The following is a 19,041-nucleotide window of genomic DNA, read 5'->3' on the forward strand; positions in this document are numbered from 1 at the left end:
GCTGGCAGTGTTTTATGTTTGATTGTGTTTTGACTGTTGTTTTCATCGTGTTGTTTTCATCGTGTTGTTTTATTAAAACCTTTTGCTTAACTTTCAATGCGACCCCAGCTTCTCCTCCTTCCTCCAGAAATCAGAACGAACACGTCTTTTAGACATTTCTCAACAGTGTTGTATTCAATTAAAATAAAAATAAAGATAAAAGAACGTTGAAAAAAAAAAAAAAAATGGTCAAAAACATCAAAGACACTTACACCAGTGTTTCCATAGTGATGATTGGTGTGGTATGGCACTATAAACTAAAGCTAGGATTCTCCAGCGTCTTAACAACGCTGTTCCGGGAGACAGTCAGGCGACAAATTAATTTGTAGATAAGTCATTTCAAAAATGTGATTTATTTAGCAGCTTCTCCTTGTAACCACGAAACCAAACATTAGAGCAACATTTTGAAAACAAGAACAGAGTGCAACAATCTAGAAAAATACCACACACACACCCACACACACACACACACACACACACACACACACACACTAATATATGGTATAATATAAATAAGGTGAGGCTGGGGTCAGTTAGGGAAAGAGAGAGAGCATCATTTAAACTTTAGAAATATGGGTAGCTCAGTTGGTAGAGCTACAATGTAATGTAATATCTGGCAAGACTTGAACATTGCCGTTCACAGATGCTTTCCATCCAATCTGACGGAGCTCGAGCTATTTTGCAAAACAAGAATTGGGCACAAATTTCAGTCTCTAGATGTGCAAAGCTGGTAGAGACATAACCCCAAAAAAGACTTGAGGGGGGCTGAATACTTTTGCACGCCACACTTTTCAGTTTTTTTTATTTGTAAAAAAAATAAATAATTGAAAACCATGTTACATTTTCCTTCCACTTCACAACTATGGGCCACTTTGTGTTGGTCCATCACATGAAGTCCCAATGAAATACATTCACGTTTGTGGTTGTAACGTGACAAAATGTGGAACAGTTCAAGGGGTATGAATACCTTTGCAAGCCTCTGTTTATAGAGGTTAACTCCTCGACGTCATCAAAATAAAGGCCTGAAAATGCCCAAAAGATGATCTTATCTCAGCTAGTAAAGACTTGAGGAATAAAATCGGTTGCTGCGATAATGCAACAGATGACAAGTTGACCCAACGTCCACACATAAGTTTTATAAAAGCATATCTATGGTTAGTGTACGTATTATTTGGCGTGCAGTAAATACACAGTGTGTTGAAGACTTGAGGTAAATTCGTACGTTCTTAATATCTGCCCAACATCTTCTTCCTCCTTGTCAGTGTTCGGGTTCATTTTGTAAACCGATAATAAAGTTTAATGAGATTTTAAGAACAGAGGTATAATAAAATAAAAGCAGTCTTAGATTGTAAAGAGAAATATGTCTGTGTCAGAGGTTATTGGCCTATCTATCTATCTATCTATCTATCTATTTAAAACAGAAAGGCTGTTGCTGTTATGATTGTGTATTTGTTCTGTTTCCTGTTTTATTTTGGTAGTCTGTTTTTCTCCCTTGTCATGTTTTGTTTACTTCCTGTTTTTTTTTTTTTTTTTTTTTTTTTACTGCTACCACATTTTGGATTTCCTTGCCTGCTGTTTTGAAGACTCCTGGGTTGTATATCTTGTGTTTGATATTAAATCCTCATTAAAAAAACGAGTCACAGTATGTAAATGTAGTTACTATTCCCATGTGATTAGTAGTAGACCTACAATAAAAAAATAAGCCAACGATTTTGAATCGGTAGAGCTTGAATTGATTTTTTTTTTTGCACACCCCTAATGGGAACCGTCCGTTGCCTGTCGTACGAGTTCAACTTGTTTAACACATCCTACTCTGCTGATGTGAAGGCGCCGTTGACCCGGCAACAAGCGATCCCCCAAACCCTGAAGTATCCTCGTTGAGGCCAAATCTTGCTCCGTAGTGGGGGCCTCTGGTCACACAGCGTAGTTACAACAACAGAACCACAAAAAGCCAGGGTGTGAACGGTGTATTTCCCTCCCAGTCCCCCCCAGCTGGTGGAGGAGAACCATCTGATACAGAGAAGAACTGGTTGTCTTCCACCGTGGGTACCGGTTAAAGGTCCGGTGAAATACCGCGGCTGCCATCTCCCGACTGAACGTTGTCCCAGACGTAGTAGTGAAGGTAGTGCTGGTGCCGTCTCTTAAATTAATAAGTCATCCTGACTTACAGCTTGGGGTTGATGCCTTAGTTTGAGTAAATATGCGCTGAGTCCAAAACCCAGGATCAGGACAATGCAGCCAAACACACCGAGGATCGGTACGCTCAGGTACAGACGCCCACCTGATGGAAAAACCAAACAAACATAAGCTACAGTAGCTGGAATATCACACACACACACACACACACACACACACACACACACACACACACACACACACACACACACACGAGGGGATGGGGAATGGGATTCCCGTATGTTAACTTTTTTAACCCTTCTATTGTCCTTGGTTCAAATTTGACCCATTTTTATATCAGAATGAGGAGTTTCTTTGAACAAAATTGCCCCAAAAATAAGCCGAATGTGTTGATGTACGTTGTGTGGAAGCTCTGTCACATTCTTAGCAGGTAAAATTAATGATTGTTGATTGATGAATTGTGGGTGGGTGTTTTTTCTTCAATTTTATAGCATTTGAAATAAACGGTGATTCACTCAACATCCTCTGATCTTAACTAGCAGTCAAAGGAAGCATGACTCAGCGTTTTGCTTCCATCTTCCCAGAGTCGGTCTATGTGCTCACCTTCAACACCCGTGTCATCGTTTGGACCTGGAGTCTGGAGGATTTTGGGATGCAGCGGCGTCTCTGTTGTCAAGGCTTTAGCAGAGCGTGGCTCTGTTTAAAAAAAAAAAAAGATGATTTGTAATGATTTAAAACACATTATAGGACAAACGGTTGTTGACAAAATGATCCTTAAAGTTAAAGCTGTCGAATTCTTTCCTCAAAAAAAGGGGATGTTTTTCAATAAAAAAAAAAATGCACTTTGACATAATTTGACCGTTATCAACACGTCTGAGTCTAAAATGTCAAAAAGCTCCGATAAAAGATAGCACTCAAGAAGCTTAAGACCAAACTTTGCTGAAGAAGTCCAACGACATCATTAGATCTGAGAAAACTCTTTTAGTTAACCCGTGCGTTTGTGTGTGTGTGTGTTCGTTCATCAGCTGTAAAGCACAAGTGTCCGATTGCATACATTTAAATAAAACCACCCAAAATTCAATGAAAGTAGTGGATCGTTAACCTGACTTGCGAAGAGCATCACTGGGAACCACCCATGTTATTTTTGGTCAATTTGGTTGAAATAAACCCACATTTCTGACAAAGAAACTAAGACAAAACAAGGGTTAAGTTAAGATGCTTTTTGGTGGTTTATTTTTTTGCCACATTTGCATTCAGGTGCAGCCCAAACGGCTCGGGTGCTGCACCTGAGAGTGACACCCTTGAAAACATCCTGAATATGTAAACCACTCTGGTTTTGAGTCATCATTGGTTTTGAGTCATCATTGGTTTAAAAGGTTTTGAGTGAATGAGTCATTAGTTTGAAGAAAAACAAGTTTCCCGCCTTTTTTGGTATGGGAAAAATGAATTGTGAACCCAAATTGATACGTGGGCCTTGAGTTGAGGTCCCAAACAATTATATTATTACACAATTGTCCAATAGCAATTTATCTTTCAGGTAATTTACCATTTCTTTCTGTTTAACGTTAGCTAGCTAGCTAAATTGTTGATTTTGTTCAGATGTGCCAAGTTGTTAATTATAGGACTGTTGAGGTATAGTGGTCACTTGTTGCCATAGCAACTCCAAACATCCTGGGCCGTAGCGGACAACTTTTTTGCCGCTTCAAATAAAAACGGCACGTTGGGCAAAAAACGTTACAATATCTGGGTCACATGACAAGTGATACGACCAAAAGATGTGTCCTGGGATTCATTCTAAGCTTTATTAAATTTGTTTTAAAGTGGCGGACCTTCCTCCGCAGCTCTGTGGAGGAGAGGGAGGGAGATCGGGCAAAGTGAGACTAAGACAACAACAACAACCTCGAGCCTTGTGTCGGGACCTTAAACGTCCGAAACAAAAAGTTACTCACCTGGAGCTGCTCGAGATACTATCTTGAGGCCTCGAGATGGTTATAAATAATTTTTTTTACAAAGTGGGACCAGGGGGGCTCCGTACAACTGTGAAATTTGCCTTAAAAGATATTTTTCCTATTTAAACTTTATTTTTTCATTTCAGAACAAAAAGAAAATAAAGAGTTTACTTACACTGGCGTAATGAGCTAAATAATTGTTTTTGTCGATTTTTCTGTTTTTGTGATCATTGGGGCCAAAAATCATAATCACGATTACATTTTGATTAATTGCACAGCCCTATACTCACCGACGACGAGTTTGACGATGGAGTGGCAGCCTAGCTTGGGCACGTAGCATCGGTATCGGCCCGTGTCGGCGAGCGTCACGTTGGCGATCCGGAGCGAGATGTTTCCCTCCTTCAGGGAGTCGGTGAACAGCGCCGTCCTCCGGGCGTACGACGGGATCTTCATGTCCGGGACTTCCCGTTTGTCCCGGTAGAGGTGCACGACCCGACGCGGCTCAGCCGGTCCGGCGGGTCGGCTTCAGGTCGGGCTTGGACCACTCCACCGTCTTGTCCCAAGACGTCCTCGCTGGGCTCTAGCTGGCACGGCAGGATGACATCATCGCCCGGGGCCGCGATGATTGGCCGAAGGGACCCAATCACCTGAACTGGAAAACACACAAGAGGGGACAATTTAAACAAGTGTGAAAAAGGGGGAAGACGTACAGCGGCAATAAATTATGTTTTACTTCTAAAACTTCTCTTTTCTTTCTTTCACGTCAGTGCGAAGGAAAGAAGCTGGGATTTTGGGAACTAGGTAGGGCTGGGCAATATATCGATATTGTATTGATATCGTGATATGAGACTAGATATCGTCTTAGATTTTGGATATCGTAATATCGTAAATGGCTTAAGTGGTGTCTTGTCCTGGTTTTAAAGGCTGCATTACAGTAGTGATGTACTTTTCTGTGTTACCAAACTACTCTAGCTGTTCTATTATTTTTTTACCCAGACATTATATGTACATTACTGAAGATTACATATCTTAAATCTCATTGTGAAGATATTTTGTTAAAGCACCGATTGTCAGTCAACCCTATAATATCGCCACGATAGACATCAAGGTATTAGGACAATCGCGATATCTGATTTTCTCCATATCGCCCAGCCCTAGAACTAAGAAATATTTTCATCATTAAATTGTCAAAAAAAAAAAAAAAAAAGAGAAATGGTATGTCAAATGGTAAAAGAGAAAATGCCAATTACAGTCTTGTGAAAGCCAAGGAGAAGTCTTTGATTATTTGGAATGACTAGCAGTCCAAAACCCCAGAAGATAAACACTGGAATATACAGCGGCAATAATGTTACCCAGGGTTTCCCCCCCCAGTGTACTGCAGGCCAAAGCCACTGGGAATTATTTTTTTTATTTTTTTTTTTAAATGAATTTTTAGCTATAGTTACAGTAGGTTGGAAACTTAGATGTAGTCATATTTTCAAATCTCCAGTTAGCTTTTAGCACTGACTTAATGTAATAAGCCCTGTGAAATATGTCCTTTAGCACTGACTCAATGTAAATCTGTCTCTTAGCTTTTTTTTTTAATTCTCAATTTCACAATTCCAGCCATTATTTTGTTATCACAGAAACTATTGGGGCTCTATGTTAATGCCTCCATCAGTCTGTGACAGAAAAAAATAAAAAAACTTTTCTGCGGGAAACCCTGTAATCTCAACTAATATTTTGCTTCTAAATAATTCCCAAACTTTCCTTTCATTCATTCAATTTATAGCAATTTCCCCCATACATTTCATGTCTCTGTGGGTTTTTGTTTCTCTTTGTAGTCATGTTGAGTCTCTCTTTCACATTGTTGTTATCTCGGTATCTGTGTCTAGAAGTTGGGACAAGCTTGGAGTAGATTATAAATGACCAACACTTGATAAAAAAGGTCCCGACTACAGTCATTAGATCTGTGAAAAGCCTTTTAGTTTCATTTATTCATTCTTTCATTCTCAAGGGTGCGCTGCACCTAAACCTTATAATGGCAGGAAAACCCTGACCAATTCATACCAACTTTCCCAGGCGAATAACTTTATTTTACATCAGCGGTGCGAATTAGGAAGAGGGGATTTTTGCGAACTAGGGAAAGTAAGAATTATTTCCATCACTTATTCTAGAAAATTTAAAGAAAAGTCAATGACCTTTTCCTTTTCTTGCTAAATTGATGTCTATTAACTAGGGAAACCTTTTGGGAACCCCAAAAGATAAATTTGGTTTATTTAATCACATAATGAGACAAAGAAAAAGCAGCAAAATAAACAACTGAAGAGCTGCAGCTAGGAAATGTTTTGGCATCTGTGCTAGAATATTTTCCGTCTGTTCCAGCTATTTTTTTTCCCGAGCTGACAGATTAGGATTTTGTCTAGTCATGATGATGATGCTCAGTTACCCAAAATAAAAAAAGTCTGCTGACCAATTGTTTGGAACAACATTGTCATTATGCGTCTGCTATCACAAGGTTGATTTGTGGGTTCAAATATTTTTGGTATTGGACAGAATTTTATTTATTTCTTCTTCTTCTTCTTCTTCTTTTTTTTTACGTGAAAAAGGAAGATTTTAAACCCTACTGTTGTCCTCGGGTCAAATTTGATTCTACGTCAGAAATATGAGTTTCTTTTAACCAAATTACCCCAAAATAACATGGATGGTTCCATACTATCAACCCTCTTTGCAGGTAAAATTAATGATCACTTTTATTCAATTTTGGGTGTTTCATTCAATTTGATATGGCATTTGAGAGGAAAAAAAAACATTGACCTCTACCAGTGATTTTCCACTTGGCATCCTTTCATCTTAACTATTTGTTATAATTTCAATTTTGTAACTCAAAATGTAGACATAATATTATATAAATAAGGTTTATTGACCACGAATTTCAAAAATAAGTGTAAAACTAGTGGTCATTAGAGAGAGAGCAAGAGCGAGAGAGAGAGAGAAAGAGATCACATCATTCAAAGCTGTACCATGCAGAGAGAGAGAGAGAGAGAGAGAGAGAGAGAGAGAGAGAGAGAGAGAGAGAGAGAGAGAGAGAGAGAGAGAGAGAGAGAGATAGATAGATAGATAGATAGATAGATAGATAGATAGATAGATAGATAGATAGATAGATAGATAGATAGATAGATAGATAGATAGATAGATGGGTCACATCATTCAAAGCTGTACCATGCCAGACAGATGGACTGATATACTGGATCAGTGAATTCAAAAGATCCAAAGACCCAAACTTAACTGATGGAGGCGGTCCCGCTCATACAGGAGGCTCAGAACGTCTTAACAAGTGTGTAACTGTGTTAGTTTCTGGAAAACGCCGAGACCACTTATGTGAAACGACCCCCATCTCAGTAACACTGGTGATTCCCTCTGTGAGTCATTGTGTGTGTGTGTGTGTGTGGGTGGGTGGGTGGGTGGGGGTGTGTGTGTCTGGGTCTAAAAAAAACCCCGCAAGTAACGTGTGACTAATCTGGTGAAAGAGACAGGTGTTAATGGCCCAATCCCAAAGTCCGGACTCACAGACTCACGGACTTTGGTGCGCGATCTCGCGAAATTCGTAAGGGCTTAGGGTTGTCCCAATGTCGAATTTCACCGCGGAGACCGTATGGAAATCCGGAAATTACAAAGGTAAACAACAGCACGACACACGGCCACGGAACAAACCAACCTGTTTTCCAGCTTGTAAAACAAGAGCTTGAAATAATGTGGAATCACGCAGCCGTCTCCTGTGCCTTGGCCGTGCGGAAAGCAACAAACTTAAAATGAAAATTCCCAAACCAGCAAGTGTCAGCAACATCCTTTTTATTAAACGTTGCCAAGGTAACATGTGATCTTGTGTGAAGTGCTGTCCCAATCCCATTTATACCTATTTGAGCCCATGTGGCCTCACACACTCACTCACTTAGCACCTAAAATCAATTAAGTCTGTGAGTCTTTAGTCCTTAGTCCTCAGGGCTCACTTTGGGATTGGGCCAATGTGTCTTTTGGTTAGCCTGTCCGTATTCATAAACATTTTACTGGCCTTTGTATGTCGCAACTCAAATAGAAACTACACTGAACCGAACTGAATATCTGAGCCCTACATTACTATAACATTGTACAGCTAGCGAAACACATGAGCTTACCTTTAAGGTCCATCTGTAGTGCCGTGCTAAAAGGAACAAAGACCGTCCAGAGTGTAAAAGTGGAGCAGAACACGAAGACCTCGAAGCTAACCATGAACTGACCCGGTAGAAAGACAGAAGAATACCGGTTGTAGTGAGCGCAACTGCCGCCGAATGAATGAAAGTGTGGCTGGAGGTAGATCCTTTAAGCTGCGTATTACGTCACCACGTATGACGTACTGACGTTATGTATTCCATTGATTTTTTAGCATGGATACATGGTTGCCTAATGATGTAAATAAACACATAACTCTGACTGACTGTGTATCAAAAGCGAGATTACACTAGAATGTTCTGCTCATTTATACTGATTTATTATTTCCAGACTCCATTTGAATTATCTTCACATGTTCGTTAACGTTAACCCTCCTGTTCAGGTTGTCCTCGGGTCACATTTGTCCCATTTTCAAAAAGTTTCTATATCACAAATTTGGGTCTCTTTCAACCAAATTTTGAAACAACAACAACGCGGGTATGGTTCCATACAACTAGTAAGGTAAATTATGAGTTCACCACTTTCATTGAATTTGGGTGTTCTATTCAATAAAAAAAAAGAAGAAAGATAAAAGAACGTTGAGAAAGTAGAAAAGCACAAAAGTTTTTTAATTTTAAATGTTGACCCAGAAAAACAAAAAGTTGCTTGTTGGTCGACGTGAAGACAACACAAGGGTCAATTTGAGAACAAAAACCACTAAATAAATTCAAAAAAGCATTCTGGCTGGTAAACTCAGATATATCGTTCGCAGATAAAACTCCTTCATAAGTTATACTTTTAAAACATGGGTTAGATTAAGGCAAGTGGAGTTTAATCCTTTCCAGCTCTTTTTCACATGATAACCATGTCTGACATAGAAAAAACGATAGTATTGTGTGGTGTATGACTCAGCATTGTGACTCAGCAAGTCTAGTAGCCTAAATACTGACTAAAAATGCATAATCAAATAAGATAAAATAGACTTAATCTTAAATTATTCATCCCACACTGGGGGAAATTCCTGATCATGGTTAACTGTAATTTTCTATATGTATATGTATGCTATTTATAAATTGTAGTCATGTGGATTTGATTTACCTTAAAATACACCCCCCAGAAACTCCGGGGAGACCCCATGTATAGGCTCATCTGCAACAAATAGTCCCTGCAAGTCCTCCCGACCCTGTCAAAATAAAACAAAATGTGAACTACATTCGTGTTTAGGACTGCAACTCGATTCAACTCGATGGATTAGTTTTTTTGGGTCTCTATAAAATGTCAGAAAATGGTGAAAAAAAGTGGATCAGTGTTTCCTCAAAAAGCCCAAGATGACGTCCTCAAATGTCACGTTTTGTCCACATCTCAAAGATATTCAGTTTACTGTCACAGAGGAGAGAAGAGACTATGTTCACATTCAAGAAGCCAGAATCAGAGAGGGTTTGACTTTTTTATATATACACTACCGGTCAAAAGTTTGGGGTCACTTAGAAATGTCCATTCCAGACAGAATACCAGCAGAGATCAGTTGCATTGATTTTTTTAATCAGGGCAGCAGTTTTCAGATTACATTATGTGCTTACATAATTGCAAAATGGTTCTCGACTGTTGTAGACAGAAGTGGCTGAAGAAACACTTGAAATTCATGCTTTTTGGTCTAAACGTCATACCCAAATTAAAAGTGGTACAGCTCCCATATACTTTGAAACTTAGGGGTGTGCCTGATATCATTGGAAAGGAAACACTCAAGTTGTGTCAGAGTGATTCTAGGCCTTACTGACACAGAGTTACAGAGGCTAGAATGGAGATTTTTTATTTCTGTCCAAGTTATAAATCTGTAAAATTATTAGAATACACTGCTGTAAACACATCTGACAGGTGACAGACAACACAGCATTAGCCACGTCTCAGCTTACTACAGAAAAAAATTCAGAAGCTAAAAGACTCAAAAATGGATTTTATATGAATTCTTTTCTACAAATATGTCTGTGCGTTTTTTATTTCTATTTGAAAAGTGCAAAAAAAAAGCCAAAAAACTACAAAATACAACACTTCTCAAATACACAAACAAACCCACATCAATCACCTTTCCAATGATATCAGGCACACCCCTGAGTGTCAAAGTATATGGGAGCTGTACCACTTTTAATTTGGGTATGACGTTTAGACCAAAAAGCATGAATTTCAAGTGTTTCTTCAGCCACTTCTTTCTACAACAGTCGAGAACCCTTTTGCAATTATGTAAGCACATAATGTAATCTGAAAACTGCTGCCCTGGTTAAAAAAAACAATGCAACTGATCTCAGCAGGTATTGTGTCTGGAATGGAGTGGAATGGAAATTTCTAAGTGACCCCAAACTTTTGACCGGTAGTGTATATATATTAATTAATTTAACTAGTAGCCTACAGAGCCTGTTGTAAGTGAACGGGCCGATTGCTTGGCCTGTGGTATTGCTGCTTGTAGAATTGTACCCAAAACGTAATGACTTACCGAAGGGCCCCGAACCACTTAATATGCAACTCCACTGTAACATAACCTAGGGTGACCAAACGTCCTCTTTTGCTCGGACATGTCCACTTTTAATATATATTTTAATAAAACTGTTCTATTATTTATCTTATGACACTGAAAATGTATTAAAAGATATTTTGTTGAGGCTGGATTTTCTAACACAGAAGAGGTCATGTTTAGAACATTACATCATACTATTTATTTATTTATTTGAAAAGAGAGATATTTTTTGTTACAGGTTGTTACATATTTTATTGTATTGTATTAGAGAAGTTATTTTTGCACCATTGATGCATAATAAAGCATTATTAACCTCTGAGAAGCCTGTCTGGATTTGTGTCTCGAGGACGGGCCGAGTTTCCTCTTTTTATTTTTGGGGAAATCTAAATATGGTCACCCTACTGTAACCTGAGACAGTGCAACAGTGCACTAAGCGCACTAAGGTGCTGGTTCCAGTAGATGCCAGTAGATGGAAGCAATGCAACTTTTTGGATGCTTGCTGCCGTAAAATCCCAAAGAAAAAGAAGAAGAGAAAAAGGAGGAGGATGAAGAGGAAGAAGGAGTTTCAATCGTTTCAATGCACATGTTGGCTGCAGAGAGCGAACTTTGAATTGCGACTTTGGTGACTTATTTTAGCGTTTGTGGACGCAGTGGCGCAGTTTAGTGGACATGTCCACCGTGGGGGAGAACAGGTTTACACTGAAGGAGGCGGCTGCTTTATTGCTCGAACTAGCCGATGAAGAGGAGTTGTCCTTGTCCTCTTCATCAAGCGAGTTCTCTGGGGACTCTGCAGCTGAGGAGGATTTTCTCAAAGGAAGGGACCCGGATCTTGATCTGTGAGTACACAGCCTAACGTAACATGTTGAGTATTTGATCAGAAAGTATTTCTTGCCAGACATTATCTGTAGGTAGTAGTTATTCTGGGTGGAGACCGATGGCGCTCTGAGTTTGTAAACAAGGGGGAGGGGTGCTGTTGCTGAAGCGCGTGTGTGTGTGTGTGTGTGTGTGTGTGTGTGTGTGTGTGTGTGTGTGTGTGTGTGTGTGTGTGTGTGTGTGTGTGTGTGTCCCGATACCATTTTTTGCTCCCTGTATGGATGTGATATGATGTATAACAGCTGTATACTACTATCCCTGTATGGATGTGATATGATTTCTATCTTTGTTGTCGGTCTGGCTCAGGTTAAACAAACACACGATGAACGCCCCAGAACTTTCTTTTATTCTCCAGTTTGACAGTCCGTTATAACGGAAAAAGAACATAAATAAACTACTTTAACGTAGATTTTCTTCAGGGCTTTATTACTTGGTATCGGATCGCCGCATAAACTCCAGTACTTCCTGATACCGATACCAGCGTTTTAGGCAGTATCGGAGGCTGTGTGTGTGTGTGTCTCTGTGTTTATCTCGGTGTGTGTATGTGTGTGTATCTGTGTGTGTGTGTCTCTGTGTCTGTGTCTATCTGTGTGTGTGTGTGTGTGTGTGTGTGTGTGTGTATTTTCCCGATAGTACTTCCGATACCGATACCAGCGTTTTAGGCAGTATCGGGGTTGCGGGGGGTTGTGTGGAGGATGAGCTAATCATTGCATTTCTGTGTTTCAGAGAGCCAGAGAAGTCTGACCCCGATTGGCAGCCGGAGGCAAAGAGGCCCAGGAGGACCCCAAAGTCTCCTGTTGTGGTGGAGCAGGAGGAAGAGGAGGAGGAGGAAGAAGAGGAAGAAGAAGAGGAGGAGGAGGAGGAGGAGGAGGAAGAAGAAGAAGAAGAAGAGGAGGAGGAGCTGGAACCCCAACTCTCTAAATCCACACGGCCTGCAAGACGGGGGAGGGGGAGAGGAAGGGGGAGAGCAGGAGGAAGAAGCCCTCCAGAGCAGAGTTCTGCACCCGAAGGTGCGTGGCAAGGCACTGATGTGGATGACATCACTCCTGAACAGCCGTCCTTCCGCCCGGCACGCACACCCGGTGGCCAGCTCGCGGGTGGTTCCCAATACTCAGTTTTACAATTATTTCAGTTATTCATGTCGAATCGCATACTTCAGACCATCTTGAATAATTCAAACAAGTTTGGAGAAAGTGACCATCCAGAAACCTTTCAGAGGCTCACTATGCCAGACATGATGTCCTACTTGGCCATGATTATCTACATGGGAATAATCGATACCCCGAACATCACTGACTACTGGAGGAGGTCCGAGCTGTACACCTTCTCCTTCCCGTCGAGTGTGATGTCAGGGCGCAGGTTCAAGGCCGTCTCGCGCGCCATCCACCTCAGCGACCCCGCCGACGATGCCGCCAACGACCTCAAGAGAGGCACCGCCGGCTACGACAGGCTTTGCAAAATCAAGCCGATGTACGACGAGGTCAGGCAGGCGTGCATGGCGAATTACCACCCCCACCAGTGCATCGCCATCGACGAGAGGATGGTCGCATCCAAAGCCCGCAATGGAGTCCGCCAGTACATGAAGAACAAGCCCGTGAAGTGGGGCTACAAGCTGTTTGTGCTGGCGGATTCCGCCAACGGTTACACCTGGGACTTCTTTGTGTACGAAGGGAAAATGTCGCGGATTGTGAAGGGGCTCAGTTACGACACGGTAATGCGGCTCGTAAACACGCAGGTGATGGGTACCGGGTATAAGTTATTCGTGGATAACTTTTACACCAGCCCGGATCTCTTTCGAGACCTGCTGGCGAGGAAGATCTGGGCCTGCGGTACCATTCGCCAACATCAGATCGGGTTCCCCAAAAACAGGCCGGGCGGGCTTGAGAGGCAGGCTCCCCGGGGCTCCATCCGCTGGATCCGCGAGGGGCCCGTGGTGTTCGTTCAGTGGAAGGACACCAGAGATGTCCTGATATGCTCCACGATCCACGCGGCCCACGGAGAGGACACGACCCAGAGGAGGATCAAGGGGGCAGATGGGCAGTGGTCTGTGCAGGACGTCCCCATCCCACCAGCCATGATGGACTACAACAAGTATGTACACTGTTTTCATCATTTCAGCCCTTTGAATTAGGGCTGGGCAATATATCGATATTATATCGATATCGTGATGTGACATAAGCGTTGTCTTTTACTGGTTTCTAAAGGCTGCATTATAGTAAAGTGATTTACTTTTCTGAACACACCAGACTCTTCTAGCTGTTCTATTATTGGCCTTTTCCCCACTTAGACATTATGTCCACATTACTGATGATTATTTATCTAAAATCTAAGTGTGAAGATATTTTTTTTTTCAAAGCACTGATTTTCAACCCTAGAATATCACCACAATATCGATATTGCTGCCACTTGCCAGGACCCTCTTGTAAAAGAGATTTGTAATCTCAAGAAGTTTTTTCCTGGTTAAATAAAGGTTTGAATGAATGAAAATATCTAAGTATTTGGTGAAGAATATTGTGATATCTGATTTACTCCATATCGCCCAGCCCTACTTTGAATTTAATTTTTACATTATGTAGAGGTGGGCGATATATCGTTTAGACGATAATATCCAAATTGTTGTCTGGACGATATGCAAAATTGGGATATCGAATATTTCATAATTTCATTTCATAACATGAAAAGAGCTGAAGGAAGTTAAAGAGAAAACAAATAGCGCACACTATAACCTTCTAAACAATTATATGTAGCGATTTTAGGGTTTGTTTGACTGTATTTTTTGTACAAAATCACGATCGTCCCGCACAAAAGTAAGCTGCTACTAGTTCTTACCTTGCGCAATATGACGTTCACTCATGTCAACAAAGATGGCGGTGCGCAATTGTGCAGCGGCTCTCCTGTCGGTGTATATATATATACACAAGTACGTACAGCCACACTGCACTAATCAATACAGGACCACGATACAACACAGCCGTTACGAGAGCCTTCCAGGCGGCTCATAACCTCCCGGAGGATATAGCCTGACCGAGCCCTCCAGGTTGTTGTTGGCGCTAGCACGCCGAGCTAGCTATCTACCGGCAGAATGAGAAAATAACTCCGGCACGACCAGAGGCGGAGGACTGCATTTTTGTGCACAATGAATGGAGTACCAACTGCAGGATCGTTGCCCAGTACAGCTCACCTGACCTGGAGCCCTGTCGGTAATATACTGACCATTTTATTTACTATGAAAACAGCACACTGCCGTCTACATAGCCCCCGATGCTAACGTTAGCAAAAGTTTGGTTCAATGCTAACCATAGTGAACAAACTGCAGCGCGATCACCTGGATACGGGATACAGGGGACTTTAACAAGGCGTCCTTAAAGTCTGTTCCCCTCCAGCTTTCTCCCAGCATGTAGATTGTGCTACTAGAGGGAAGAACACACTAGACCATGTTACTCTAACATCAAAAAAGCACACAGAACTGCACCTCTCCCTCACCTGAGCCAGTCAGATCACATCCAACTCCTGATCCCAGCATAAATCCCGGTCAGAAGGACTATACAGCCAAGTAGAAGGACTATCAGAACCTAGTCTGACCCGGCCCTGTCCCAGCTCCAGGACTGCTTCCAATAAGGACATGGTTGTGTGCAATATGTTACAGAACAGAGCCCTTTGTTTATTGTTATGATTTCATCTTGCTTGTACATTTTCCCAAGAGAACCACCAAAATAGCCTCCGAACAGGGCTTCTTTTATCTTCTAGAAGGATTTCAAAAATATCGTCTGAATATCGATATCGAAAAAAAATATCGAGATATTCATTTTTGTCAATATCTCCCACCCCTAACATCATGTCAACGCAGGGGCGTCAGACTGGGGAGAAAAAGGGGACTGAGTACCCAGTCCCCTACCAAAAGATGCTAGAATTAATAGCTGTGGATGCGGGGAGGGGTCCATAGTAAATGCCTTTTATACAGGGCCTAGAATTTAGTGCTACGCCCCTGTGTCAATGCATCAATATCAGTGTAATGTAATGGCTATGTTTCCTTTTCCTATATTTGTGTCTCTACCCAGGAACATGTGTGGCGCGGACCTGTCCGATGCCCTGATTGGCTACTACACCATCCTACACAAGACCAAGAAGTGGTACCGGTCTTTCCTGTTCCACTTCATAGACATCGCCATCGTCAACGCCTACATCCTGTATAAGGAGATGGCCGTTGCAAGGAAGGAGAAGGTGATGTCACAGAAGGCCTTTCGCGAGACCCTGGTGTCGGAGCTGAAAGCGGTTGGGTCTACCACCACTGCCCCTTCACAGCCACCCCCTCCTGCTCCCCCAGGCGCCTCACACAAACTGGTACATTTTTGCCAGGACGGCACGGCAGGTCGGAGGAGGTGTGTCCACTGCCACCAGAAGACCACGGTGAAATGCTCCTCCTGTAATAAGAGTCTGTGTTTCACCGTAAACAGGGACTGTTACAACGCATGGCACACCCTGAACAATTTATAATTACTCATTTCTATGTATTTACAGTGGGAAGAACAAGTATTTGATACACTGCTGATTTTGCAGGTTTTCCCACTTACAAAGCATGTAGAGGTCTGTAATTTTTATCATAGGTACTCTTCAACGGTGAATCTAAAACAAAAATCCAGAAAATCACATTGTATGATTTTTAAGTAATTAATTTGCATTTTATTGCATGACATAAGTATTTGATACATCAGAAAAGCAGAACTTAATATTTGGTACAGAAAACTTTGTTTGCAATTACAGAGATCATACGTTTCCTGTAGTTCTTGACCAGGTTTGCACACACTGCAGCAGGGATTTTGGCCCACAGACCTTCTCCAGATTCTTCAGGTTTCGGGGCTGTCGCTGGGCAATACGGACTTTCAGCTCCCACCAAAGATTTTCTATTGTGTTCAGGTCTGGAGACTGGCTAGGCCACTCCAGGACCTTGAGATGCTTTTTACAGAGCCACTCCTTAGTTGCCCTGGCTGTGTGTTTCGGGTCGTTGTCATGGTGGAAGACCCAGCCACGACCCATCTTCAATGCTCTTACTGAGGGAAGGAGGTTGTTAGCCAAGATCTCGTGATACATGGCCCCATCCATCCTCCCCTCAATACGGTGCAGTCGTCCTGTCCCCTTTGCTGACAAGCACCCCCAAAGAATGATGTTTCCATCTCCATGCTTCACGGTTGGGATGGTGTTCTTGGGGTTGTACTCCTCCTTCTTCTTCCTCCAAACAAGGCGAGTGGAGTTTAGACCAAAAAGCTCTATTTTTGTCTCGTCAGACCACATGACCTTCTCCCATTCCTCCTCTGGATCATCCAGATGGTCATTGGCAAACTTCAGACGGGCCTGAACATGCGCTGGCTTGAGCAGGGGGACCTTGCGTGCGCTGCAGGATTTTAATCCATGACGGCGTAGTGTGTTACTAATGGTTTTCTTTGAGACTGTGGTCCCAGCTCTCTTCAGGTCATTGAACAGGTCCTGCCGTGTAGTTTTAGGCTGATCCCTCACCTTCCTCATGATCATCGATGCCCCACGAGGTGAGATCTTGCATGGAGCCCCAGACCGAGGGAGATTGACCGTCATCTTGAACTTCTCCCATTTTATAATAATAGCGCCAACAGTTGTTGTCTTCTCACCAAGCTGCTTGTCCTGTAGCCCATCCCAGCCTGGTGCACCTCTACAATTTTATCCTTGATGTCCTGACACAGCTCTCTGGTCTTGGCCATTGTGGAAAGGTTGGAGTCTGTTTGAGTGTGTGGACAGGTGTCTTTTATACAGGTAACGAGTTCAAACAGGTGCAGTTAATACAGGTAATGAGTGGAGAACAGGAGGGCTTCTTAACGAAAAACTAAGAGGTCTGTGAGAGACAGAATTCTTACTGGTTGGTAGGTGATCAAATACTTATGTCATGCAATAAAATGCAAATTAATTATTTAAAAAATGTAATGAGATTTTCTGGATTTTTGTTTTAGATTCCGTCTCTCACAGTTAAGTGTACCTATGATAAAAAATTACAGACCTCTACATGCTTTGTAAGTAGGAAAACCTGCAAAATCGGCAGTGTATCAAATACTTGTTCTCCCCACTGTATGTAAATAGTTTTTTCAAGTTTTTCATGTAAATAGATTTTGTGTCATTCATCCGTGTGTTTCCATCATTTGGACCATCAGCTGTTGGGTTTCTCAACAAACTACAGGTCATCTGCCATCCCTGACCATGTCACAGCACATCTTTTTTTCATTTTTGTAAGTATAGTGTACATGTGTATTGGGGACATTAAAGACATTTCAAGTTCAAGTTGTGTGTTTTTGTATTTTGCATAGTTCAGTTTTGCACTTTTCTAATATAAATATTTAAAAAAAGTTTTGCCAGTGCACTTTGTTTGCCCTTTTTTCTATCAAATATCTTGGGCGTAATAGAAGGAAAATATGCATTTTGTGTGGTTGGTTGTGGTAAATGACTGACATCAAATCCAAATACATTGCAAGATACCTCAGAGTGTTAGCTTTCATTAGAGACCAAGATTATGTTTCTAGCCTTTGAAAACTTAGAATGCAGTCTTGGTAACCAAAGTCCCTTTTTGGAATCTCCAAATGGACATAAGAAAATCGCGCAGACATACCCGTAGAAAAGAATTTATATAAAATCCATTTTTGAGTCTTTTGACTTCCAATATTTTCTGTAGTAAGCTGAGATATGTGCCTCTGGTCTTGAGACTGTTACCTTTCCAATGATATCAAGCACACCCCTGGGTGTCAAAGTATATGGGAGTATATTGGTACCATTGGGTATGCCGTTCAGACCAAAAATCATGGAATTTCAGCCATTCCATAAAAGGTTTTAACGTTAATTGTGAGCAAAAACCACTAATTAAATTCAAAAATGCACGCAGGTTGGTAAACTCAGATAGACCTATCGTTCGCGGATAAAAATCCTTCATAAATTATACTTTTTATAAACCAAAACATTATTTAGATTAATGCAAGTGGACTTTAATCCAAAGCAGATTTTGCTTTCCATTTCTTTTTCGCATGATCATGATGAAGTCATGATATTATTGTGTTAATAATAAATACGTGTGGGTTTGTGTGAGTTTCTATGTGTGTGGGAGTGTTTGTGTGTGTGTTTGTGAGTTTCTGTGTGTCTGTGTGTGTGAGTTTCTGTGTGTGTGTGTGAGAGAGTTTCTGTGTGTGTGTGTGTGTGTTGTTCTGCAGACACACTGAACACTTCTAACACTTCCTGTTAGTTTCTGAATGTTTGGGAGTTTTAAAATGAACTTTATTTCTTCTGATCAAACTGAGACTGTCACAAACCTCAAACAAAAAGGATTTATTTAGAACAGCCACCGCTTTAAGCTTCTCTAAA

The 19,041-nt window shown here is 41.5% G+C and overlaps 2 protein-coding genes across 2 annotated transcripts in view; one reads left to right on the plus strand and one right to left on the minus strand.

The window, feature by feature from the left end:
* Positions 1–19,041, minus strand: part of LOC114545544 (uncharacterized) — a 202,710-nt gene that overhangs the window by 19,073 nt on the left and 164,596 nt on the right. The window lies entirely within an intron of this gene.
* LOC114545540 (piggyBac transposable element-derived protein 4) lies at positions 11,347–16,254 on the plus strand. The gene is made up of 3 exons (XM_028563891.1): positions 11,347–11,636; positions 12,400–13,764; positions 15,732–16,254. The coding sequence occupies exons 1-3, from the start codon at positions 11,470–11,472 to the stop codon at positions 16,165–16,167; spliced, it is 1,968 nt and encodes a 655-aa protein (XP_028419692.1). The 5' UTR covers positions 11,347–11,469; the 3' UTR covers positions 16,168–16,254.

Source organism: Perca flavescens, chromosome 19 (genome assembly GCF_004354835.1).
Source record: "Perca flavescens isolate YP-PL-M2 chromosome 19, PFLA_1.0, whole genome shotgun sequence".
In the NCBI taxonomy this organism is placed as follows: Eukaryota; Metazoa; Chordata; class Actinopteri; order Perciformes; family Percidae; genus Perca; species Perca flavescens.

Coding starts and splice junctions, on each gene's coding strand:
- LOC114545540 (XM_028563891.1), top strand. CDS start 11,470: ATGTCCACCGTGGGGGAGAACAGGTTTACACTGAAGGAGGCGGCTGCT. Junction 11,637..12,399: donor AGGGACCCGGATCTTGATCT/GTGAGTACACAG, acceptor TCTGTGTTTCAG/AGAGCCAGAGAAGTCTGACC. Junction 13,765..15,731: donor GCCATGATGGACTACAACAA/GTATGTACACTG, acceptor GTCTCTACCCAG/GAACATGTGTGGCGCGGACC.